The 27,309-nt window shown below is 36.1% G+C and overlaps 1 protein-coding gene across 18 annotated transcripts in view; it reads left to right on the forward strand.

The window, feature by feature from the left end:
- Positions 1-27,309, forward strand: part of EFCAB3 (EF-hand calcium binding domain 3) — a 722,802-nt gene that overhangs the window by 254,493 nt on the left and 441,000 nt on the right. For all 18 annotated transcript variants that reach the window (XR_008916397.1, XR_008916396.1, XR_008916398.1 and 15 more), the window contains exons 79-88: positions 1,326-1,409; positions 3,741-3,797; positions 6,577-6,606; positions 10,081-10,224; positions 13,217-13,288; positions 14,692-14,832; positions 18,109-18,180; positions 21,586-21,729; positions 24,089-24,160; positions 26,977-27,084. Coding sequence is in view for 15 of the 18 variants with exons in the window: in XM_056817026.1 (XP_056673004.1) it covers positions 1,326-1,409; positions 3,741-3,797; positions 6,577-6,606; positions 10,081-10,224; positions 13,217-13,288; positions 14,692-14,832; positions 18,109-18,180; positions 21,586-21,729; positions 24,089-24,160; positions 26,977-27,084 (924 nt within the window). In the remaining 3 variants the exon portion in view is untranslated. The remainder of the gene's footprint in view (positions 1-1,325; positions 1,410-3,740; positions 3,798-6,576; positions 6,607-10,080; positions 10,225-13,216; positions 13,289-14,691; positions 14,833-18,108; positions 18,181-21,585; positions 21,730-24,088; positions 24,161-26,976; positions 27,085-27,309) is intronic.

Below are 27,309 nucleotides of genomic sequence, written 5' to 3' on the forward strand. Positions count from 1 at the left end.
AGAACAAATGGTAGAGTGATGAGGGATTTATTTATGGAAATGATGGGGATTATGATAGTTTTAAGGATGAAGTTATTGCCAACAGAAATCATAAAAAGGTTTTCCTTATGGGACCTGAACTTAATATGATCTAAATATATTAGACAAGGAATTATAGAAACTGTGGAGCACATTGATGCAGTTGTGAAAACTCAATAACTACTAGATACATTGCAAGACGTGACCTGGTAACTAGAATTATACACCAGAAGTTTGATATCTTTCAAGGACTAACAGATAATAAAAATCCCCAAACTATAAATACAAGTCTCAAAGTATTCTAGAACACTCAAAATGCTGAACATCAAACAATAAATTATACTAGAATCAAGATCAGTATTTAAAAGTGAATTATTGGCCACAATCTCCCAGGCATAACATTTGTCATGAGTGAACTTCAACAAAGATTGAGGCACGTATTCTCTTGGCAAGATAATAGGTTTTTGTTTTGTTTTAGCAGGGGTACTTCTTGTTAATAAAGCAAGTTCATAGCTGCTTCCATTTAAGTCAAAGACCACAAGCAGGACAACTCTTCTTTTCTAGTTTTAGGGAAGTAGTACAGAACAAAGAATAAGACTTTGTAGGCAGGGAAAGAATCCTATTAGTTACAGAGTTGGGAGCATCATGGGGGTGAGGGAAACATGACTGGTTACAGAATTGAGGCTTAGGGGACAATATGATTGGCTGGAAATTGCTAATGAGCTTCTTACAATGGGCACCCTCTTTCCCTCCTGTGACTAAGAAAAGTTCACTGTTTAAGTCCATGTGTAAGGTTTGAGATAGCAAATCAGACTTCTTAGGATAGTAAGGATAGTCATTTCCTTGAGGCAAGAATAGAACAGTGATCAGCAAAAGAACTGGGTTTCCAAATTTAATTCACTGCCGACTGGCTGAGTTTCTGAACTAAGTTCAGAGACAAACCATGACTGTTTTAGGAAATAATTGTTGTCGAATTAGAAATAATTTTATTGCCATTATATAAATGGTTGTTCATATAAGGAGGCATGGATAGATTGCTCTCTTCATCATCTTAAGGTATACTCACAAATTTGAAGCAGGTCTTACTAAGTATAGTCTTGGGTTTCAATATTGATCCTAGATTCATCAAAATGTAAAATAAAATATTAAATAAATGACAAGTCAAAGGGGTAGAGCTTTTAGAATACCTTGTGAGAACCACTTTTAGTAATCTGGTTCATATTGGAAGTGTCATTAATAATTACAGATCTGGCTTTATGGGTTCATGTCTCCACTGGAATATCTGAATTGTATTTTTCCTCCCATAGAAAATGAAACAGTGAATCTACAAAATTTTATTAGGGAATTGTCTAAGAATGAAAAATACCAAGAAATTCCAAGTAAACCTCCAGGTAAGTATCCAAAATAGGATATATGAAATTTTCCATTCATGATTTTGGTGTTCAAATTGTTACTTTTAAAAAGAATAATTTTAATTTATTAAGGGAGGATTCTATGAACCCCCCCCATATTAAATTTAATTCTACAACAAACATTAAATATGTACTATGTGATTCGTCTCATTTTCATCCCTTTTTTAAAATGGAAAATTGTCCTAAATATATAACTGGGAATTTTCTGTTATTCTTTTTTGTTTTTGTTACAAAGTTTCATGCATTCATCCAAATAATCAAATTTTATGAAGCACTGGTACAATTTAAAGATATTTTTCTAGAGACTGCCTTATATAGAAAATATTATGAGATGATATTACTCTAATCATCAAGGAACTTAAAATCTAGTAGGGAAGGCAGGGCCTACCAAAAGAAAAATAAAAGAAATAAAGTTAACCATCAAAAGTAACATTGGAACTTTTATAAAACAGTAAACGGTTCATTGCTCACCCATTAGCAGATGTAATCAGCAAGTGCTATGGATTTAGAAAATAGAGTTGAGAAAGGGTTTATGGAAGAAAGGGTTTAAATAAAAACTAGTTAGTTAATAGATATTTATTAAGTGTCTACTTGGTGTCATTCACTGTGCAGGTAGGTGGTACAGTGGATAGAACACCAGTCCCAGAGAAGCTAGGTCCTAGGTTCAAATCTGGCCTCAGGCACTTCCTAGCTGTGTGACCCTGGGCAAGTCACTTAACCCCCACTGCCTACCTCTTACTGCTCTTCTGCCTTGGAACTAATATTTGTATCAATTCTAAGACAGAAGTTAAGGGTTAAAAAAAAAAAGAATAGCAGAATACAATCCTTGTTCTCAAGGAACTCACAATATAACATACAAATAGGTACAAAGAAATTATATAGAGGATAAATTGGAAATAATTAACAAAAATGAAACACCATAATTAAAGAGGATCAGTAAAAATTTAATGTCAATAGTGGAATTTTATCTATTACTTGAAAGAAGCTTGGGAAACCCAGAAGCAGAAATGAGAAAAGAGAACATTCCAGGGAAGGGAGAGAGCAAGTGAAAATACATGAGATTCTTTATAGATCCCCAACCTTGAGGGGTATTTAATACTATACTATACTATACTATTATTAGTTATATATATATAAGGTTTATATATATATATATATATACATATATATAAAGTTTAAAAACCTTTTAACCTATATATTAATACTATACTATACTAATACTATACTAATACTATTTGAAAATAATTCACTAAGAAAGTTAAAATGTCTATCTTGTAACCCTGCCACCACCACCACCACTACCATCATAGTATTAAATATATTATTAAATAGTTTTAGGAGTTCATTGATATAAGTATTCCCTTCGATATTGTAGAACATAACCCTTCCCTCCAACTTTTCCTCTGTAACTTTTGTTCATTCCCTCTCATAGATTTACCACAATAGATCACAATCTGTAATTTTCAGAAACTGATTTGTATACTAAGTTAGCTGGCACTAAATACAATTTTACTATAATGAATGTGTGATACTAGTGCTACTGTTTGAGTAATAATATCTCATTTATACATATGTAGCATTTTTATAAAGGAATGTCAGGATGCTCTAAGAAAGTTAGCTAAGACTTTCTAATGGGACCACTTAGTAGGGAAAGATATCAACAATGGTTGAATTTAAGGACGAAGAAAGAAAATTAGGACTCAAAGGAGGAGAGGTGAGGGTGTTTGTAACAGGTGTTACAGAAATATTCAAAGTCTTAATTTGCTGAGGTTGGAAGTGGGGACTGGAGGGTTTAGTTGCTTCTGAAAGAGAAGGCGGCAGTGATTATAAAAAACATCATACTAAAAAATTTCCTACTATGATATAGGATGGACACTTTTGTGAGTTAGAATTTATGGTGCCAGGTTTTCTAGGTCTTTAATTCCAGAAAAACTTGGGCTTTGTGCCTTGTGCATCAAACATTTCCTTTATGTTCAGACTTTATTTTTCTTCTGATATGGTATTCTGTAAGAATAACATGAAAATAAAAGGGCAGAAAACACAAGCTTTCTGAACTTTGCCCCTTTCAAAAGTAAGAAATCTGGTATGGACAAAGTAGATTCACTTATTTTTCTCTCTCTTATCTCTTGTTTTTTACTCTTTGCATCTCATGAAAGAAAGTCTAATCAATGACTGACTGCTTCCTAGTGTCAGTATTTCTGAATACCTACTATGGATCCAGCAGTCCACTCCACTCTCTAGGAAGGATACTGAGAAACTCATTACAGGGTCCCTGACCTTAATGAGTTTCAATCTCTTTTTACTTTTCAGAGACAAAGATGACTTCAAAACAGAAATATGACTTGCTGACTCAACCTGTAAGAGGAGGTAAGTACAGATCTAACATTTGGCATTTCTTGTTCAAGTAGGACTAGAGTCACAGAATAAGAATCTAAGAGTTGGAGAAGGATCTTAGAGGCAATTCAGGCCAGCTTGTATTTGACTAGGAATCACTTCAGTGAATGGTCATCCACCCAACTTGTGCTTGAACATCTTCTGTGTGTGTGTAGTAAGGATCTTAAGGCCATATTTAAATTCAGATCTTCCTGACTCCAGGCCCAGCGCTCTATCAATGCCACTAGTTGCCTCTAATTTTATTTATACATTCAAATAGGGAGAAATAATGCATGTTTGGGAATGGCTAGGAACCATAATGTCTAAGATTTCCTATAGGTGGTGGATTGAACCAGAAGGCAGGCAACTAAAGCCCCATTTGCAGGATCATTGGTAGTGTAATAAGATCTCTGTATGTTTCCATATTAGCAATTTGAAGCAATTTTTCACATGTGTTAATGGCTTGTAATTCTGCTCATTATAATTAGCAAGCTACTAATTGGTTCAATTAAGTTTCTTTGCTAGTTCTCTAGGGATTTGCTAAACCATCTTGTGTAAAACCATGATTTACTAAAGCATCTTGTCATTGGCAAATAGGAATCATTTTGTTTTCTCTGCCTTTGGTTAAGTTTTTACATTTCTTTTCTTTTGCTTATTGTCATCACTAGCATTTCTAGAACCATATCAAGTATTTTTTTTTCAAAAAGCATTCTTGCTTTACTCCTTTATTGTGAAAAAGCCCCCCCCCCCATTTCATATCAGGCTAGCCTTTGGTTTTAAATATATACTTTTAAATCATTTTAAAAGGAAATCCTTCTCTTCAGGGATATCTTTTAGAAACCCTTAAAATACATGGCTATCTCAACCAAGAGCTAGTGGACTAGAGGCAGAAAATGAATGATACATTCATCTTCAAGTACAGTTAAGGCATTTATTTGTTTTGCTTGGCAAAGGTAGGAAACTCAGTAGGAAATGGCAGTAGAAAGAAAATGGAAAGAAAGAAAGAAAGAAAAGCTCATCAATAATGCATTTTTTTTTAAATAGAAGAAAAAGAAGAGACACAGGGATAGACCTAGCATCCACTTAGCCTGTAGTAGAAGCCTCTCCCAACCTCCTTGCAGTCTTGTCCAATGTCATCAGTAATAAAAATCCCCTAAAGGGTCTGTTTCCAATTCATCATCTATTTTCCAAAGTTGACAGCATAAAAGATGAGACATCCTTTGGTGAACTAAAGCCAATCCTGGACACCATTTATATTATACCAACCAAAACACTCAAGATAGCACTGAATATAATTTCTGTTGATAATGAAAATTTTATCCTAACACTTTGTGTTGACCTTAATGAGTTTTACTGTACATTTGTAGAATTGAATATATCTGCTTTCAGAGAGCTCAAGTAGGTAGATAGAGTTGACACTAGAATTTTTTTTTTTAATCTGGGGCAAAAACAGTTGATAGACATGGGCAGACAGCACACTACACTGGTGAACAGTATAGTCAGACATCTAGCAAAGTTATTTTTCTAACTATTGTCTTCTGTATTAGAATAAATACTAAGTGTTGCTTCCAAGACAGAAGAGCAGTAAGGGCAGGAAATTGGAGTTAAGTGACTTGTCCAGGGTTACACCTGTAGGTAGTGTCTGAGGTCAGCTTTGAACCTAGAACCTCCTGTCTCTAGGCCCAGCTCTCTATACATTGAGCCATCCAGCTGCCTCTAGAGAAGTTATTCTTGAAGAGAAGTAGTGACCTCTAGCGGAGGTGGGAAAGAAGTTGAGTCAAGGAAAAGCCAAAAGAAAGTGGCATTTTGTATTTGTCAGAAGGCCATGGGAGTCAATGGTAGACTCTGATGTGAAGATGGAATGTACTCTGTTGGTTGGGCAGCTAGGTGACACAGTGGATAGAGTGCTGGGTCTGGAGGCAGAAAGACCTGGGTTCAAATACAGCCTCAGAAACTTACTAGCTGTATGACTGAAAAAAGACACTTTATCCTGTTTGCCTCAGTTTCCTCATCTGTTAAATCAGATGGAAAAGGAAATGGCAAACTACTGCAATATTTTGCCCCCCAAAACCCAAATGGGATCACAAAGAGTCAGACACGACTGAAATGAGTAAATATGCACAGTACTCTACTGGCTAGCCTTGTATCTAAGGGGAACCGTATTCACTACATTCATTCTGAGCATATAACTGTTATATACTTTGAGACATAGGTGATTTTCATAAATGAATTATACATTGTTGGTTGCCTCTCCCTTTCTACAACCAGAAATATAATATATTTTTGAGAGTCAAATGCTGTTTGTTTACAGACAAACCTGAGATGTCTGTCTGTCTGCCTATCTATCTGTCTATATTTATCCATCCATGTATGTATGTATGTATGTATGTATGTATCTATCTATCTATCTATCTATCTATCTATCTATCCATATCTCTGTTTCTCCATCTCCCTCTCCCTCTATCTATCCATGTATATGTATGTATGTACGTACGTATGTATGTATATCTATGTATCTATCCATCTATCTATCTATCTATCTATCTATCTATCTGTCTGTCTGTCTGTCTATTGATCTATCAAATTCACATATTCAAGAACATTGTTCTTGCTCCTTGTGAGGAAAAATACAGAACAAAATCTTTTAAACCAAGTGTACATCTTTCTTCATTCTCATGACTGATATTCATAAGCAAATGATTTTCTTTCCCACCATTTATTTTATAAGTATTATTGAAATTTATGTATAATCATCATTTCTTTTGCCTTATAGACTCTGAAAGCCTGGAGGAGAAACACCAAGGTGAGTGAATTATGCAAATGATGTGTACAGTACTCTAGGATAGGTTTCAAAAGTAAACACACTCTGGAAATGAAATATTGATGAAAAGCACAGATCAAGTGTTTTAGACATTGGTAACAGAGTCTTTAATAGAAATGCTATTCAAAACCTTTTCATCAATTTTAACAAAGTCATGTGAGCCCTCTACTTCATAGCTTTCTTTGGCTACAGAGGTACAGTTGTGGATTTTGTTAGTCTTATTTTATTAAACCATTTTTACCAGAGAGGCATAAATCCCCAAGTGAAACTTGGGATTCTTATTGGCAAATATGTATAAATATTAGCTGTAATCATGGAAGAAGAAAAATAAATGAGAATGTACATTCAAATATATAATGCTCTCTCTTTTACCTTTTCTTTCTTTCTCTCATTTCATTTCAGACATTTTAAATATTATAAAAGATTTAAAAAAGTAAATGACCTTGAATGTTCAAAAAAGAATCCTAATAATTTCCCAGGGAAAAAACTGAAAGAATAACATGATATCTTTTCCTTTTAAATTAATGCAAATATAGTAACTAAGTTTGTTTGTTTGTTTTCATCCCATACCTCTGTCTTATAATTGATTGATTCTAAGACAGAAGAGCAATAGGAACTAGGCATTTAGGGTTTAAGTGACTTGCCCAGGGTCACACAGGTAGGTAGTATCTGAGCCCAGATTTGAAACCAAGACTTCCTATCTCCAGACTTAGCACTCTATCCATTGAGCCACCTAGCTTCCCTTCCAGCAATGAATAAGTGCTTGCTTTCTGCCAGTTACTGGCCTAAGTGCTGAGGATATAAAGAATTGCAAAAACGTGGTTCCGGTCCCTGAGGGGCTTGATGTCTAAAGAAGGAGGCAACATGCAAACAACTACGTATATACTGGCAATATCTCAGAGGGAAAGCACTAGCAATGAGTCTTGGGGGTGAGGAAGGACTGAGAAAGGCTCTTGCAGGTGGTGAAATTTGAGATAAGTCATATAGGAAACCAGATGGTGGAATGAGAAGGGAGAGCATTCCACGCAAGAGAAATACACAGGCAAAAGATTTGAATTTGTGACATGGAATTCCTTATTCAAAGAACAGCAAGAAGGCCAGTCTTGCTTGATTTTAGAGTATGTGAAGAGGAGTAAAGTATAAGAAAAATGGAAAGGTAGAAAGGTTCTGGTCTGTGAAGGTTTTTTTGGGGGGTATAATATTTTAATTTCAGTCTGGATAAATGGATCTAATGATCATGTACACAGAGATGATAATTGAACAAATGGGGGCTGATAAGATTACTTGGTGAGATAGCAAAGAGAAGATGACCCAAAAGAGACCCTTGGGGTAGAGAGGATACCCATTTTTGTGGGCATGAGCTAAAGAATATTCAACAAAGGACACTTGAGAAGGAGAACCAGGAGCCACCCAATATCCAAAAACCCCAACAAAACTTAGAGAGAAAAGAGTATTAAAAGAAAGGAAGAGTGACATAGTGCAATGTCTTCAGAGAGGTCAAGAAGGATAAGGATGGGGAAAAGGTGCATAATGAATTCTTGTTGATCAATTTCCAACTTTATTCTTTCTTGCCTGGGATTAAAGAATTCTCCTTAAGCTTACATTCTAATAGGAGAAAGTTTTGAAAAAGAATTGTTCAAAATATCAATTTTGCAGTGATAGCTTAAAATCAACTGTTGGCTTTCTTTGTATTCAAATCAACAACTCAAATGGTAAGCCAAAGCATAAATGATTAATGCAAATGCTAGAATCCTATTTTTATTTTAATAATTTCATAGAATTATGGAATTAGGAGTTTTAAGGGACCTTGGAGCCTATCTACTTTAACCTCCATTCAGGATTTAAATGATTCACTGATACCTAGTGAGTAAAGTTTGTTCTGAAAAGCATAACTCATGCACTATAAGCATAGTACATATTTCAGAAAGTACATCCAGATTTTAATCTTTGTATGTATAGATTTCAGTAAAGACATAGGGTTGTTCCATTCATTTGTTTTCTTTTGCTAAAAAATAGTGTCAAAGTATTAGCATGAAATATGACTTCTATAGGACTATGCGAACTCAGAAATGTATTTAAAGTAGAAACTTTAAAATGCAATTTCAGAATAAAAATGGAATCATATCTCTCCCCCCCCCCCCCCACCCTAAGAAAAGAAACAGTAATTCTTCGTAGCTTTTCCTTAATGTGACTTCTTATTATCTGCATGTAAAGACTGTAGGGTCCATATCTGGGGATGATACATTCCAAGCCCTACTATGGATGGCTGAAACTAGCTATATAGGCAAATACATTCTTAAAACCCAACAACTCAAAGAATGAAAGTTGAAAAGAGTGAAAGTGAAAGCAAAAAAGACCACCAGGGGCAGCGGGCAGACCTCCTCAAGGATAACTAAAACTTCTGAAAACAAAATCTCCAATAAAGGGGACCCTACTGGATTAATAGAGAGAAAACATACATTTTCTTTAAATATTGCAAGTCTTTGTAAATCTGTCAAAATTGGGAATTCCTGGTTGGGAAGCTCTTACCACTGACCATGCCAGAACCTCTCTATCACTCAGGAGTGAAGTCCTAGAGAACCATCAGAAGCAAATGGAGGTGACATGTACAAAGGGTCAGAGCTCATCAGTGTTTCTAACTTCCTGTCCAGCACTCAGTCCCCTGTGCTATGTTATCATTATCTAATATCTAAAATTCCTACCATTTTAGGGGAAGGGAACAAGTATTTATAAGCACCTGCTATATACTAGGCACTATTTTAAGTGCTTTCCTCTCATGTAATTTGTAAGGCAAGTCTGGGAAGTAGGTGCTATTGATCCCTATTTTACAGTTTAAATAAGTTTTAAATGAATTTTCAGGAGGATGGTAAAAGCAATTTTCTTGCTAAAATGCTCCCTGAAATTGTTGGTGTTCATCTGAGCCACATTGCATAATCTAGGAAAGGATTTGATGCCTTTATTAAAACTAACATTTTGGCACAGTTACATGTTTCACTGGGTAGAGTGCCAGGACTGGAGACAGAGGAGGGTCCTGGGTTCAAATCTAGACTCAGGTACTTCTTAGCTGTGTGACTCTGGGCAAGTTACTTAACTTCAAATGCCCCGCCTTTACTGTTCTTCTGCATTAGAACCAATTCTCAGTATCAATTCTAATACAGAAAGTAAGGATTAAAAACAAACAAATAACAACTATAGGGCAGCTGGGTGGCTCAGTGGATTGAGAGCCAGGCCTAGAAACAGGAGGCCCTAGGTTCAAATCTGGCCTCATACACCTCCTAGCTGTGAGACCCTGGGCAAGTCACTTAACCTCATTGCCTAGCCCTTACTGCTTGTCTGCCTTGGAATGAATACACAGTAGTAATTATAAGACAGAAGGTAAATGTTTGTTTGTTTTTTAAACTAAGCCTATTTTGAAAATGCAACATTCATTACCTTTTGGATTCTGATTATTTCCAGCCATATTTAAGATTATTGATGATCTGATCTTGAGAAAAGAAGAAACAATCCCAGCTGAAGAACTGAAATCCTTACTTTCGGATTTCGATATTACTGTAAGAGCTGACTCTGTCATTGATGTGTTGGAAAGAGTGTCTATTGATGGTAAGTATTTCATGGTTCATTTGGTTTGCCTAAGTCAAAGAGGATACTGCAATTCCTTTTACATTTTTCTAAAGGTGGTTAGAGATGTCAGATTCCCACAGTCCCTTCAGCTAGGGGATTCTTCTGGACTAAAGCCAGCTCTCCCTTTATTCTCCCAAAGCAGGGGAGAGTATTCTTATATGTGAAAAATCTCAAGAGCACAAATCTATTTATTTTAGTAGAAATCCTTGATAAATAGAAACTATAAAAACAATTTTGTATCACCTGAGTTATAACTTTAAATCGTAGATTTCTTAGATGTCATCTCTAGTCAAATATCTCATTTTGCAGATCAGGAAAGTGAAACTGAAAGAGTGACTATTCCAAGGTCATATAGGTAAAGCAGAATTTAAACCTGAGAAACACAACTTCAGAGCAATCCTCCACTGTACTGAGATGCTTCTACCTCTCTAAGATTTATTTTTGTGTGGCTTATATAGTCAATCTCAACTTTATCATCATACTTTTTACTTTATCATCATAATGCAAATAAGTGATACCTGCTGCTTACTTAAATCAAAAGCTTTTTTTGTTCATTTGCTGTGTAATGCAGAAATCTAAAATGGTCTCTGGAATGCTTAAAGTTGAGCTGAGCTGTCTTGTATAATCTGAGAATGGAATAGAGGGGGAAAATTCCTATTCATTTTCATGGGAGCCACACAAATTAGAACCTTCTAGATTGAAGGGGAAAACCACGAAAACGGTCTGAAGCTCTCAGAAAATGACATAAGTATTTTTTATTGTCTAAGTAGTATCTGTTGTTAACTTATTTATCATCTATTTCCAACTTGATTTTAATTTTACTACTTCATGAAATCAGTGTATGCAATGTATTATCCATCAACATTCTTTTAAGAACCTCTTATGGACATACAAAAAAAAATGCTTACATAAAAAACAGGTAGGGGAAATAATTCCTGCCTCAAGGAACTTGCAGTCCAGTTGAAGGGATGGAATATCAAAATATGAAAACTTAAATAACTATTTAATACAACAATATAGGAGTTTCAGATGATTAATTGGTGAATGAAAAGTGACAGAAAAGACTTTAGGCGTTCAAAGAAGAGAGAAGTCACTGTGGGCTGGAGTAATCTAAAAAGGTCTCATAAAAGAGGGGAAGTATTTTATTAGTTTTATTTATTTAATTAATTAATTTAGAATAGTTTTCCATGGTTACAAGATTCATGTTCTTTCCCTGCCCTCCCCCAAACCCCCTTCTCATAGCTGATGCACAATTCCTCTGGATTTTACATGTGTCATTGATCAATACCCAATTCTATACCATTAATATTTGCACCAGGGTGATCATTTAGAGTCTATCCCGAAACATATCCCCATCAACCCATGTGATCAAGCAGTTGTTTTTCTTCTGTGTTTCTATTCAATGGGAAGCATTTTAGCTGGGTCTTAGAAGATAGGACTGAGGGATACACAAAGTATACATCATTAATCCTAGCTCATGCTTGTATAGTGCTTTAAGGTTTTTGTTAGGTGCTTCATATTCAGGGACTTATAAGAAAGATGCTATTCACATTGAAAGACCTATGGGAGTAGAAATGCAGAAGAAAAATGTATCACTTGTTTATTTAGGTATATGATTTGGGATTTTGGTTTTTAAAGATTACTCTATTACAAAAATGAATAATATGGAAATAGGTATCAAGTGATAATACATGTATAACCCAGTAGAATTGCCCATCAACTCCGGGAGGGAGGAGGGAAGAGGGGAGAGAAAGAAAATGAATCATGTAACCATGGAAACATATTTTAAAATTTAAAAAAATTTTAATAAATAAAAAGGTGCTTCATATTCAATAACTCAACACACATCTATTAGTAACCTAGAAGAAGCCCAGCAGCATGGTAAGCAGTGGGGAAAGTAAGCGAAGAAAAAGCAGAAGTAATCTCTGCCCTCAAGGAACTTATTTTCTAATGGGGGACCCTCCCCCCCCATCTATATATGAGTATACATATAGAAGAAATACAGAAGAGATTGAGGATTTTTTATTGTTATGAAAAACACACTTCTATATTGGCCATTTCTGTTAGGAGTGCACTCATACAAAGCCTAAACCACAAACTAAAACCATAAATACACTGATAGGAAAGATAGTCTGCTTTGATCCTCATGCATCCAACTCTAAGAGTTCTTTCTCTGGAGGTGGAGATCATTCCCTCTCATGAGTCCTTCAGAATTGTCCCAGATCATTACATTACTGAGAGTAGCCAAGTTTTCATAGTTGTAGATCAGAGGTTCTTAACATCTATTGTATAATGGAACCTTTGGCAATTTGATGAAAACTATGAACTCCTCCAAATGATATCTTTGAATGCATACAATAAAATGCAAAATATTACAAAGGCTATCAGCTATGTTGAAATACAATTAGCAATATATATAAAACAAGTTCACACACCCCAAAAGCTCTATCAGTAATCCATACCAGGAAGAAAGGATGTGTGAGTTAATTCTTAAAGAAAACCAGAAATTGTACATGTTTAGGTTAGTAGGAAGAGTATTCCAGACATCATCACATTTTCTCTTTACCCCGTGAAGTAGGGTAGGACTAAAGATTTATACCCAGAAGACACTTTAGGGATGATCTAATCCAATTCCCTCATTTACACCTGAGGAAACTGAAGCCAGAAATTAAATGATCCGCCTATGGTCACAGAAGTAGTAACTGAGAGAATCAAGAATCACGATTACATTTCAATGTAAGCCTTCTGACTCCAAATGCAGTTCCTCTTTCATTGTAAGCACAAAAATAGTATATGCAAAAATCAGAGATGAGAAAAAAAGCAAAAAGCACATTCAAAGAACATTTTGTCTTGAATGAGGGTTAGCATAGACCAGTAGGTGAAATCAATGGAAAAGGGAGACTGCAGTCAGATTGTGAATGATCTTTCTATTGTCCTTGATATCTATTCATTGATCTCTTCATGTTTGTAGAAGGTGGAAGTGTGGGCCTTAAAGACTGTTTGTTGGCGTTGGACAGTATTCAAAGACTTCGAGATGACCAAGGTAATAAAGAAATAGTTTGCATAAAACTTATATTACAACAGAGGAGTCAACCAAGGAAAATGTAAATATAACATCATAACTATTAGTTCTATGAAAAAAAGATAGACACTGTCTAAAGATGGCCCATATATTCTATATACTGAAAAGCATTTTTTTAATTCAGCAGAGAAAAATATGGTTAGTAAAACAGCATAGTCAGTTTTGTACAATATTTTGAATATATCATCCCTCAACTTGGGTTCCCCTTTCAATATCTCAAAGATAAGAAAATCAGAATATGTAAGAGCAGGACTATATGGCAAACAGTACTAATGGAAATTACTATTATTATTATTTCATATAATGATGATTAATATCATCTCTTGCCCTATCTGGCTGGAACTGGAATTGTCCTATAGAAACTTTCAGTGACAATATAGAATAAAGGCTCATACTCCAATACTTTTATTCAATTACAGAAAAATAGTTATATTATCTGGTTATACTGAAGTGTCCCCAGAACATTAAATTAAAAAAAGAATAAACACAGTATGTTGACTTGTCCCAAGACAGGTTCTATCTGGGCTCCATCATAAAAAAATGAAAAGAATCATTATTCTCAATATTACTATCACTGCTTATAGTAGTAGTTCATTGAAAAAGGTTATAAAATTTTTTCAAATTATGTAATTAGAAAATCTTGAAGCCTTGGACTTCATCTCTCAGAATCCTTTTCCCTACATCCACATAGCATCCTTAGGTATTGTTTATAGTTCTGTAACTCTGCCTTTTGGGCTCCCTCTCTTTTTCTGTAACCACAGCTGGGTTAACTCCCTCTTTGCTCTAGCTTTTTTTCCCCTTTACTTCAAGTTATTATTAATAAAATCTTATTAAATATAAAGCTTGGAGTATTTGGATATTACATTTTAATCTTACAAAATTAGAAAAATGTTGTAAGCTAGTTGAAATAAAGAGAGATCAACTTAGGTCAGAGTCACAGTGGAAAGACAACTTCATTGAGATGTATGGGGATATGAATAAGGCTTTATAGGGTAAGAATTTTAATAGAAAGAAGGGAAGACAGAACATTGTAAGAACATAATGAAAAAAAGGACCCTCTGAGGAAAAAATAAGCAAAGCAGAGATCAGGGGGAAATGCTAAAGACAAAGTCCCTGATCTTTTCTGAGACTGTCTGGGATTCTCTTCCTTTGATTTTCCTATCATGGAAAACATTACTACATGCCTGCCCTCAAAATTTGCAGGTTTTCAGGGTGGTTTGAGCCACCCACCACATGATCATTAGATGAAAGGTACTAGGTAAGCACAATGGTTTAATAGCATTTTGAGTTGTTTTTAAAAAAGTAATTTTCTGAGATCATGTTATGGGTGTGTTTAAAACAACAGCATTTATTTCTTTTTATAGGACGAGATCAGCTCTTCGATTTTCTCAACTTTACTGACAGGATGGTTGATGTCAGTGATTTACAATCCATCCTGAAGGATTTTGGGATTATTATGCCAGAAAATGACATCAGAGAAGTAATAAAAGATATCCCTGTTAATGGTGAGTAGGCCCATTTCCCAATTCATTTCTCTCAAGTGAAGGAAAAAAAAAACAGATTTTCCTGGATAACATAAAAAATAACAATAAACAACAACAATAAGCATTACATATCACTTTAAGATTTGCAAAATACATTACATAAGACAGTAAAACCTGTCTTCATGTATTCAAAAAGAAAGTACTTTCCCTTCATTATATAGTTGAAGAAGTCAAGGTACAGCTAATGACAGTGACTAGTTCAAGATCAAATAGTTATTAAGTGGCAAAGCTCAGATTTGAATTGGGATCACTATCTCACATTGACCCAAGCCAATTGAAATGAGAGGTGACACTGGAATCAACCTTCTCATTGCTAGAAACCCCAGGACATGACTGGGTCTCCTGGAACTACTGGGAACGGCAACATTCAACTTACCGCATTTTATACAGGATCTTAGATCTAAATGAACCCATAGAAGCTAGCTAATTCAACCCCCTCATTTTATAGGTGAGGAAACTGAGTCCCAAGGAGGGCCTATAATGACTTGTCTAAGGTCAATCATGTAATAACCATCACGGGATAGCATTTGAACCCAGGCCTCTAAAGACAGAATGGTTTTTTTCTATCACATATACTGCCTCCTCCTTATAAAAAATTTCTTCTAGTGTAAGGGTAATTTTAGGGTTGTGACTTAATCTAAATTAATTTGGTCACCAGGGAATATCCCAAATAAAATACCTAAGTCAATTTGGAAATTTTATGGTGATTTAATTAATATAGAGGGAAAGAATTAAGGAGAAGAAAGAGGGAAAGAGTATAGGATTTCTCTAGCCTGGCCTGTGCCAAAGGGAATTCAAAGGCCTCTGCCTTGAGGTTTTTTCAGAAGATTAGAGGCTTTCCTAAAAGGACAGTGTTTGGAAGGTAAAGGAGAAAAGAATCAGCCTAAACTCCAAGAGAGCTCAGTGAAGATGCCTCACCTGAACTAGGCTACTAAGCTTCTCCCAGTATTGTATCAAGGAAACTCACTGCCAACCCTGGACAATAGCTGCCACCCCACCAAGATGCCAAAACACTCAGCATGCTGCTGCCAGAGCCACCTCTCCATGAAAAGAGGTTAAGAGAGGAAGTGATATGAAATATATAGACCATTTTTACATCACTTTCCTGCATCTCACCTGTACCAATGGTAGCTTAAGCTTGACTTAGGACAGCCCAGGGGTCTGTCAGTTGTTTCTGATTTGTCATTTGCTAGCACGTGTCTGTCATAGAACATCTTTCTCAAGTAGGGGTATAGACATTACTCTTTTGTTAGACTAAGCAGGGTGGAGTAAATCTAAAATTCACAATCCCCCCTGATGATGATTGGGAGGATAGTCTCCCCAATTGATCATTAAACATAATCATCCTGCACCTCCAAATTTTCTAACTGCAAGTGCATACATAATTTCGCCTTCTAAGAGGAAACTACAATAGTTAGATAGAAGAGGGAAATAGAAAAGGGAAAGACAGCTGGCCACATTGTTTGCTGGCCACATTGACGAAAACCAATTAGGGGGCAGTCCCCATTTGGCATAAGAGTATGCATTCAAATAAATGTTCAATCAAACTTCAGTTCAATAAACTACACCCAAAGTTCATTCTGGATCTTCTTGATGTAGTGTAGGTTTTCTGGCATCTTTCTGCAACAGTTCATTCTCTGGATTTAGGAGTTAGCAAGCATCTTTCCTTGAAGATCTTTCTCGAACAAAAATTTTAAAATCTTGAATTTTAATTAAAATACAATTCCCCCCTGAAGTGGGTGTTAAGAAACATCCAGTTCAGCTCAGGATGCATGGTTGAGTTATGGGGTTGTATGAATCAATTATCCAAAGAAGAGAAAAAAACCCAAAAAATATAAAGAAAAAAATGGAAGAAAGTTAAACTTTTGGTAGAAAGGAAAAAAAATTCAAAATCAGAATCAAAATATCAAAATATATGTATATAAAATGTTGAGTAACCAAGAATAAATTCATAATAGGCCCTTGTATTAGGGTTTAATACATTTCTAACAGGCCCTTATATTAGGGTCCAATTAAAGTAATTTCTAATCCCACAAATCTGTAGGACAGAATGCAGTAATATTTCACTTACCCATTTGCAGCCTACAACATTTGCAACTACAGGAAGTTGCCATACTATAAGAAAAAAAGAACTAGGAACTTATTTTGTTGAGTAAATGTCATTCCCTGGTCTGATTTTTTGTCATTCTCAGGGATATGGGGAGCCCGGATGACAGCCAAACTTAGTACTTGTTTGAGCATTTCACAAAGAGTGTAACAAAAATAATAAGCACACATCTTGTCCAGGCTATGAGGCTACTCAACCACTTAAATTTCCCAAATCAATATGGTTTGGGCAATATCTCTTTTATACTGGAATCAGTTTAGCAGGCAATTTGGACTAGTTCTGAAAGAGCCCTTATCCTGAGTATCACAGGGAGATGAAGCTTCTTTTCTTGACAGGGAGGGTGTCCTATTCATTTCTGTACACTCCCCCACACCAAGATGCTTTGCTTAGTGCCATGTCACCATAGATATTCGAATATTTGTTGAACAAATAAATTTCTTAAGCTTGGACTATATAAAACATGCCATAAGCAGCACCTATTTCTGGAGAGTAGCCCATTTTTGTTCACATGGCTTCCATTCATTTATATAAACCGGTTAAATCACTTCCTTTTATACTATTCCACTTTCATGAAACATATACACATATAGGTATAATATATAATTAGATCCCTATTAGATTGCTTTCCATCTCAGGAAGTGGGGGAGGAGAAGGAGGGAGATATAGAATACAGAGCTCAAAGTAAGGGGAAAAAAGAATGTTAAAATTGTTTTGTATGTAATTGAGGAAAAAATTAAAATGTTTTAAAAAAAGAAATGATAAAATTAGAGCTAGGAAAGACTTTAGAAGTCATTTAGTCATAGGATCTTAGATGCAATTCCCTCATTTTATAGGTGAGGAAACTTGAAGCAGTCAGGGAGGTTAAATGATTTCAATCCCACAGGTAGTAAATAAGGGCCATAATCCAAACTCAGATATTATGACTCCAAATTCATTACCATTCCCCTGAACTATATACTACCCCTTGTAGTTATGCTCATTTCCAGTCTCAGAGATACATAAGCAGAATTAACTTGGAGGACCCACATCTAGAGAGGAAGGTACGATAGAAAATGAACTCTGATCTCATTATTTTGTCCAGTTCAGTTCATCTACCTGAAACCATTTATCTCTTTGGTTCTCATTTTCAGATGATGGAAAGGTCAGTTTAAAAGAATGTGTGGCAGCCTTGAAAGAAACCCCAGTTCTTACTAAAGCTGCAGGTAAACAAAAATGCTATAGTTTGCAAATAAAAGTTGGTAATGGAAGTTTTGTGAATTTTTAAAATTTTCTGTGCATGGATGGGAAAGATGTTTCGTGTATTTTTCTGATGTTGTGGACCTCTCTTTAGACACTAGAAGTACATGTTAAGGAAAAAAGCTAAAGAGGGTTATGTTCCTGACTACTCCTAGAATTGAGATATTTACAATCATTAAAATAGCTTTGAACATGGAACATTTGGAGATTAGTTAGTGATGTTTTGGGTTCTAGAGAACTGGCTAAGGCTTTGCCACCTTCTCTGTCTGTGAAATAACAAAACAGAAAAATGTGTTACTTTAGCACTTGGCTTTACTGTTTTCTATAAAGCTCAAACTCTTTACAGCAAAAATGTTTTTGAAATAATTGACAGTTCTTAGCAAAAACCTTTTTTTTACAGCAACACATATAACAAGAAGGACAGTAACAATAATAGTAGCTAGCATATTGATAACTCTGTACTACACTGTGCTAAACATTCTACAAAAATTATCTCATTTGATCCTCACAATGATCCTAGCAGGTAGGTATTATTATTGGCCTCGTTTTATGGATGAGGAATGTGGTGAAGCAGAGGTTTAAGTGACCTGCTTAGAAAGATTATAACAGTTTAGTGAATAAATCCAGATTTGAACTCAGTTCTTTCTGACTCTGGGCCCTATCCACTGCAGCATATGTGGTAAATATTGTAAAAAATAATAGCCTAACATTTAAGTTGAGGAAATTCATATTCATAGAAGATGAGGAACTTGCCATAGTCACAAAATATAGAAAGTTAGAGACAGAACTTGTACTCAGATCTACGTAGTGAACTAGATATGCTTTTGCGTATCAAATTAAAGTCACTTTAGAGGAAGATACAAAGATATAGCATTATCTGGGTTTGGGGAATTTTCTCTATTTCTAACTATTTTAACTTTGGACTTCTGGGGGAGGGGGGGCAGGGGTGGAGCCAAGATGGCGACTTAGTAGCTGTGGAAGCTAAAACCACTCTGAGAATCCTTCTAAATATTTTAGTTCTGTTATATTTCTAGACTAATAAAAGCCAATGTATAAGTTTCCAAACAATTAAAAATAGACCCTGTTCTTGGCCTCTATGAAGATAGGGCAAGTAAACCACTTGCCTTATTTTGCTGACTCAGAGCTTTATATCTCTAATCATGTTCATTCATTGTTCAGAAATTTTTCAGTTGTGTCCCACTCTTCATGACCCTGTTTGCAGTTTTCTTGGCAAAGATACCAGAGTGGTTTGCTATTTCCTTCTCTAGCTCATTTGACAGATGATCAAACTGAGACAAACTGGGCTAAATGACCCCCTGGAATCACCACCACTAATGTCTGAGGACAGATTTGAACTCAGAAAGAGAAGTCTTCCTAAGCCAAGACCTGGCGCTCCATCCACTGTGCCACCTACCATTCTCACTACTATGCCGAAATAAATGATCTGGGCAATTATATGAACTATTTTTATCCAGCTTAAATTACTGGAGGAAAGTCTTCCCCAAGTCTGTCCTCAGATTCTCCATGTGGTTCCTATGGGGGTCTTCCGTGTGCTTCAGAAAAAAAAAAAGAGTATAGAAACCATTTATTTCTCACTTTCCCACAGTGACTGTGTTTCTTTCTCAAGAAAGATCCATTTTGTCTCATAAGGATTACTCTTAAGCTCCGTCCTCTGTCTTAATCTACCACACAGTATTTTTACTTTCTCTTTTAATAGCTACTATTTATTTCATGAGGGTTCCAGAATACTTTACAAAAGTTGCCTCATTGGGTCCTTGATAATTCTGTGAGTCAGGTAATATTAATTATCTGCATATTACAAATAAGGAAAAAGTAAGGCCCAGAGTTATTAAGTGACATCTCCAGAGTCTTTCACCTGAACTTGACTTCAGTCCCCTCCTGATTCCATAGCCAATTTTCTGTCCATTATGCCACCTAACTGCCTAGTAAATAAAACAAAGCTTCTGAAAAGGCCAGATTTCCAAGAGATTTTTGCCTCTCCCTCCCCATCTAATATATTTTAAATAAAACATAGCAGTAATTTCTCAGATATATAGAACTGCTTTCCCAAAGAAGTACTTTGAAAATTAAGCTAACCTTTCCCCCTCCCTACTAACCCTGGCATCATTACCTAAAAAATATTTGCCACATAGTAGTATATAGTTAATGAAACTTTAAGTTGGTTGCAGCTAGCAATCAAATTTTTTTTTAATTTTCCAAATGATGCCCTTGGTCTTGGTCATTTTGTCATCTAGCATCCCAGAGGTCAATGGCAGCCATTGGCAATCTAAGCTACTTTGAAGTTTGATATAGAAGTTGTCTAGGAAAGAAATCTTGTAAGCACTCAGGACCATTTTGGCCTCCCTGTGGGCTGGTTCCAATCCTATAGAGAAATTAAAATTTACCTATTCCCTCAAGAGTCCTTATGGATTCTAGGATTGTCTCTTTCAGACAGGTACCACAAGAGGTCTTGCCAAAATTCTGCAGGCCTTTCTCTTCTCATGATGTCATGAGCATACCCAGAGTATATCCATATTCCGTCATCCTCTGCCCTCGACATATGACCAGTCCATCTTCTCTTTTCATCATACATTACCAGCCTCTTCTCTTCTTCCATCAGTTTGTTCATCAATTATGTGTTCCAGCCTGCCTTATACCTAACATTGTGACTCTTCTTTGCCCTCTGTGTGAAATTCCTCTCTATGATATGTGTCATCTTATGCACAGAAGATTTTTAGTTCTGAGAATATTGATTCTCTGTAAAGTTTAGAAACTTCTTTCTCATGGGATAAAATTTTTAATAGTAATAATTTATGCTTTAGTTAATAATTTTAAAAAACCCTTAACATTGTCAAATAATTGGTATTACTTTATGCCCTTAGAGATATCTAATCCAGTTCATTTATTTAATGGGGGAGGAAACTGAGACCCAAATAAGGGGGAGTAGGTCACAAAGATAATTAAATAGCAATGTGAGGATTCAAACCCAGGACTTCTGTTTCCAAATCTAGAGCTCTTAGAGTGTTCCTGAAGCTTATGCTGGATATAGCTAGCCCAGGAAATAGCTATACAAATGAGGTACTTCATTACTACACCTTAATTAAAGCTGTAGATATCTGGGATTTTGAATTAAGAGGACCACAATAAAAAAAAAAAACAGGCTCTTCTCCATTGCTCCTTGTAGTTACTCCCTTTCACTGGTATCCCATGAAACAGTATTGCTCTTTTTCTTCATTCTAATCAGGATTTGCGTTTGTTCTGGAGTATTAGGTAGTTCATAGGTGTTTCCTTAATTAAGGAACTAGCTCAGCATGGAAATAGTATTTGTTTTTTTAGTTCATGGCATGAGATATCTTTTTTTCTGCATGCAGAGATGGAAAATCCCTTGGACATCTTTGCCTCCATCAAGGCTAATGAAATTCCTGTTAAAACCCTGGACACCTTCATAAAAAGCCTAGGGGTTAATTTAAAACCCACAGAGTTTGATGATATCCTGAAGAGTATGCCTGTAAAGGGTAAGAATTTTGTTAATTTTTTAGTTTTTATTTTATTTTAACTTTTCCCCCATGGTTATATAACTGTTGAGAGAGAGAGAGAGAGAGAGAGAGAGAGAGAGAGAGAGAGAGAGAGAGAGAGAGAGAGAGAGAGAGAGAGAGAGAGAGAGAGAGAGAGAGAGAGAGAGAGAGAGAGAGAGAGAGAGAGAGAGAGAGAGAGAGAGGAAGGAAGGGAGGAAGGAAGGAAGGGAGGAAGGAAGGAAGGAAGGAAGGAAGGAAGGAAGGAAGGAAGGAAGGAAGGAAGGAAGGAAGGAAGGAAGGAAGGAAGGAAGGAAGGAAGGAAGGAAGGAATTCTTTTAAGTTAATTTAGAGCATTGCTAATGGAAAGTGACTCACCATGGAGTTCAGATTAGTTGTAAAGTAGCCAGCTAGGTAAAGTGGGAGACATTCAATTTTTAGAGAGCCTAGTGTGAACAAGATTTTCTTCCTCTGTAGAATGAGAGATTTAACAGAGAAGCTGTGGTATAAGAAAGAATCATTAAATCTGAGCACTCAGAAATCAATAGTAGAGCACTTTGTTAGGATCTCCCTAATGTACTTACTATGTACTATATCTTACAATTATCAGTGCTTGTGTCATGACACCATGAATGCAGCCACTGTCTTACGTGCCCTGATCCCTCTTTTCTATGCTCTTACTTGATGATGTCATTCCTCATGAGTTTAATTATCATATATTCAGTCAGTTCACAGATTTGTATATCAAGCCCTAGTTTCTCTCTCCTGAATTCCAGTATATAACAAACTGCCTATTAGATATTTCAAACTGAATGGTGCCAAAGACATTTCAAACTCCATATGTCCAAATATGAACTCATTATCTCTTTCCTCATACCTTCTAAATTTCCCCATTTCTATTAAGGTTACCACCATTTTGCAAATCTCGCAGATTTACAACCTCAGCATTTTCTTTGATTCTTTGCTCTCCTTAACCCCCTTATCCATTCATTTGTCAGATCTTGTTGGGTCTTTCTCTACAACATCTCTTACATAGTACCCTTCTGTGCTTCCCCAGATAATTACCCTTATCCCCTGTCATCTTTACTGTTGCAGTCTTCTTGTGGATTTCTCTGCCCAAGTAACTCTTATCTCTAATCCTACTTCCACATAGCTAAAAAGTGATTTTCCTAATGCACAGGTCCCCTCCTCAAACTCAAAATTCAGAATCCTTCACAACCTAACCTTTTTAAAAGATATATTATACATTACTTACCTTCCCTTACCCTACAGCCCAGCCAAACTCTTTCTTGCTGTTCTGCACACTCTATCTTCTGTATCTCTGCCTCTACAATTCCTTCCCTTATTTCCCTATTTTGTTATTTTGTTCAAGACTCAGCTCAAGCACCACCTTCTATGTGATGCCTGATCCCTCTTCTTTACTTCCTAGTTCTCTCCCTCTCCAAATTGTATTTACTTTATATACATGTCATATTCACTCATTTATTCATCTGTTGGTTTCTTCTGATAGAATTTAAACCCCTTGAAGGCAGGGACTGTTTCATTTTTGTCTTTGTATCCCTTGTGTCCTGCATAATGCCTACTAACAGTAGTCATTTAAGAAATGCTACTTATTAGTCATTTAAAAAGTCACTTAATAGTCAAGTAATAAATGCTTGTTGATTGATTGTCCAGACTTTTAATCTCCCCTTCCACACTTAGTACAACTTTCTGCATGCAGTGGCCACTTAACAAATGTTTGCTGGATGAATGGATAGATAAGGGGACAGCTGACACAACTCTCATTAAGTTGGTTGATGGAGTCAGAGAAATGAAGCCTTTCTACTGGACAGAAGAATGGTGGTTGCAGGATTCAATCCATGCCTGAACCAGACTCCCCTCCGTGCCATTTCCAACAAATAGTTTTCTAGAAAGTCATGCTCAAAATAGGATTATATCCAGAAACAGAGTAACAGTTCTCTCCCTTTCTTCAAAACAACCTTACAGACCCCCATATGGCATAGTTGTTTCATTAACCAAATTTTTGCTAATGTGGGCATGAGATTTTTGAGTAGAGTAGCTGAGCCTTTTTTATTAATATCTCCTGAGAGTAGCTTCATTAGTTCTTGATTGACTGGATTGAGGTCCCCATTCCCCTCAGTGTCAAATTCTGGGTGACTATAAGGTTTTGTGGAGTCATGGATTATTTGGAGTATCAGAAATTCCTTGTATATGTTTTCTTGAACCGAAGATGGGTCTTTTCCCTCATGTTAGAAATCTTGGTTCCATGATCCTGGTTATGCTATTGTCACTTGGTCTGCCCTCGTATATTTTAACATTCATTTTTTTTCATATTCTCTTAAAAAAATTTGTGCTCTTACAGCTGGTGAGAAGGTGGATTTGGAAAAATTCTTGGAAGCTGTTTCTGACATGAAGTCAGTTGAAGAAGATGAAAGTAAGTTAAGATGTCCTTATAAATATAAGGTATTGACTATAAGAATTCTGAAGGGGGCTTAAGAGAACGAGCTTAGATTTACTAGGCAATGACAGAACTTTCTAGTGTATCATAACCTCAGGCAACAGAGAAAATATAGAGAGATGGTTTGTTAGCGATGATCAGCAATTGAAACTGACCTTTCATAAACCGAAGTTGACTTAAGAGGAAATAATTCTAAATTGTTTTCAGTAGGCAGCTATAACTAGGAATTACTGTCAGTCAAGGGATGAGGCTTCCAAACAGAGGAGAATGCAATCAAAGATTCAGTCACCCAAGGTGAGGGGGTAGACCATTCCCTAGGGTGCTGCCATTACCCTCAGAAGAATGGGGAGAAGGTGGACCCTGAAGTCCAAGCAGCTCGGGAGTGTCTGCTCTGTCTGGTGATATGGTTTGGAGGAGAACCTCAAGGAACGGGGATGATTGATGATGAGAAGAACCCTTCCCCTCACTTCAGTGTCTTGGGACAAAGCTGTATTCACTCCAAAGTAGTTATGGCTCTATTAGATTTAGATTAGCTAAAAAAAAAAGTCCTGAAATAAAAGTTTAGGGGTTCCAAAATGTGCTATAAAGGTGGATTATTATAGCTACTTAGGATTTTTAAACAGGTGCTTTACTAGAATCAATATTAGCAACTACAGTGTTTAAATGAATTATTTTTTAAAAACTCTTACCTTTGGTCTTATAATCAATGCTGTGTATTGGTTCCAATGCAGAAGAACAATAAAGACTAGGCAACTGGAGTTAAGTGACTTGCCCAGGAAATGTCTGGGGTCAAATTTGAACCCAAGACCTCTCATCTCTAGGCCTGGCTCTCAATCCACTGAAGCACATAGCTACCCTCATTTACATGAATTCTTTAAAACTATATCTTGGTGGAGGTTAACTGGGTGGCTCAGTAGATTGAGAGCCAAGCCTAGAAATGGGAGGTCCTGGCTTCAAATCTGTTCTCAGACATTTCTTAGCTGTGTGACCCTGGGCAAGTCACTTAATCCCCATCACCTAGTCCTTACATCTCTTCTGCCTTGGAACAAATACACAGTAGTGATTCTAAGATGGAAGGTAAGGTTTTAAATACACACACACACACATATACACACATACATTTAATATATTTTAATGTATTATATATAATATATATACAGATATATCTTGGGCCATATTAATAGTAGTATACAAAGAAGAAAAGTTAATAATCCCATTCTACCCACTGCTGGTCAGACTATGTCTGAAATATTACAATCCATCCTGAGTGCTTTATTTACTTACTTATTTATTTATTTGTTTGCTTATTTATTTTTTTTTTAAAACCCTTACCTTCCATCTTGGAATCAATACTGTGTATTTGGTTCCAAGGCAGGAGAGTGGTCAGGGCTAGGCAATGGGGGTTAAGTGACTTGCCCAGGGTCACACAGCTGGGACGTGTCTGAGGCCAGATTTGAACCTAGGACCTCCCGTCTCTAGGCCTGGCTCTCAATTCACTGAGCTACCCAGCTGCCCCGTGAGTGCTTTATTTTTAAAAGTATTGACCAATGAGCAATCAGAGGAGAGGACAACAAAGGTCTACGATGTTTGAAATATATGTTATATGAGAAACCATTGAAGAACTAAAGGCACGTAATGTACAGGAGGCTTAAAGAGGCTTAAAAATAGCTTTCTTCAATAATTTGAAGGCCCGCTACATAAGATTTATTCTCCATTTCAGCAGAAGACAGAGCCGGAATAAATAATAGGCAGGTTTTAACTCCATAGTAGAGAAAAACGTTTAATAATTAGATATCTAAATGTAATAAACTGACTCATAAAATGATGAGTTTCTTATTTCTGGAAGTAATTGAGCAAAGGTTAGATGATAATTTGACAAGGATGTTGAAGAAAAGGATTCCTATGGTGTGGAATATTAGAAAAAATAACTTTTAAATTGCCTTCCAACTCTTCAAAAGACCTCTTTGACTTTTCATGGTTCTAAAAAAAGAAAGAGTGAGTTATGCAAGAAGAAATCATCTAAAGTATAGCAATTTCCTCCTAAGAGTTTAAAGGTTACTTTCCCCCCTTATTTATTAGTGAAATTTTAAAACAGTTGTTGAGGTGAATGGCCTAAAGCATATCTTATGGTTCCAGGGAATACAAAAATATCTAGTTAATTGCATTACTAATAAGAAGTATCTATATAGCATGCGATAATGGTACCCACATGTCACAGGATGTGCTAGCTAGTTATTACTAAATATAGATAGGAACCCATAAAATGACCTTTGGGAATGGTTGATGTGGAAGGAACCCAGGAGATCATCTAGTACAATCCCTTCATTTTATGAAAGCTAAAGTTCAGAGTGCCTCACCCCTTGTTTTAAAATGCATTTTAGCTTGGCATGGTGGCACATACCTGCAATTCCTTCCACGAGATGCTAGTGAATTGCTTGAACTCTGAAGTTCTGCAATAAGGCTAAAAGTCACTGAGTTCAATACCAACATTAAATGTAGTAAGTCCCTAGAATCCAATGGGCTACCATGCTACCTTCGGAAGAGCAAACCGGTCCAGGTCAGAAACAGACTTAGTCAAAATGTCTGAGCTAAATATCAGTAGATTATGAGTGGCCACTACACATATGGCCTGAGTAAGAAAGGGAGACCCTCTTTCAAGAAGAAAAAAAAATTATTTAAAATGCCAAGCATGTAGCCAATTATTTAATGATAACATATAAAAATAGAGGGTTCTAATTCAGTCAGATATACATTAGATATTTTATAATTTCCTTATATATTCCCCATTTTAGAACAACCTGTGGTTGATGTAGCAAACTTGAATACCGTTCTGGAGGACATGGGTGTGCATTTGTCCCCAAAAGAGATCCAGAGTGCAATGGATCTTGTCACAGTGGGCGGTAAGTATTTCATATAGCCTTTTAAACTGTACTGGTCACTGCTTCAGACTATTTTTCTGTTTAGAAATTATTTGGAGATAATTACAATTGGTATTAGAGTTTCTCTAACACCTTAAATTTCTGAAAGTCTTATTTTCTGGGGACAGCTACATGGCTCAGGGGATTGAGAGCCAAGCCTAGAGATAGGAGGTCCTGAGTTCAATTTTTACTTCAGACATTTCCCAG

This window comes from Monodelphis domestica, chromosome 2 (genome assembly GCF_027887165.1).
Source record: "Monodelphis domestica isolate mMonDom1 chromosome 2, mMonDom1.pri, whole genome shotgun sequence".
Lineage (NCBI taxonomy): Eukaryota > Metazoa > Chordata > Mammalia > Didelphimorphia > Didelphidae > Monodelphis > Monodelphis domestica.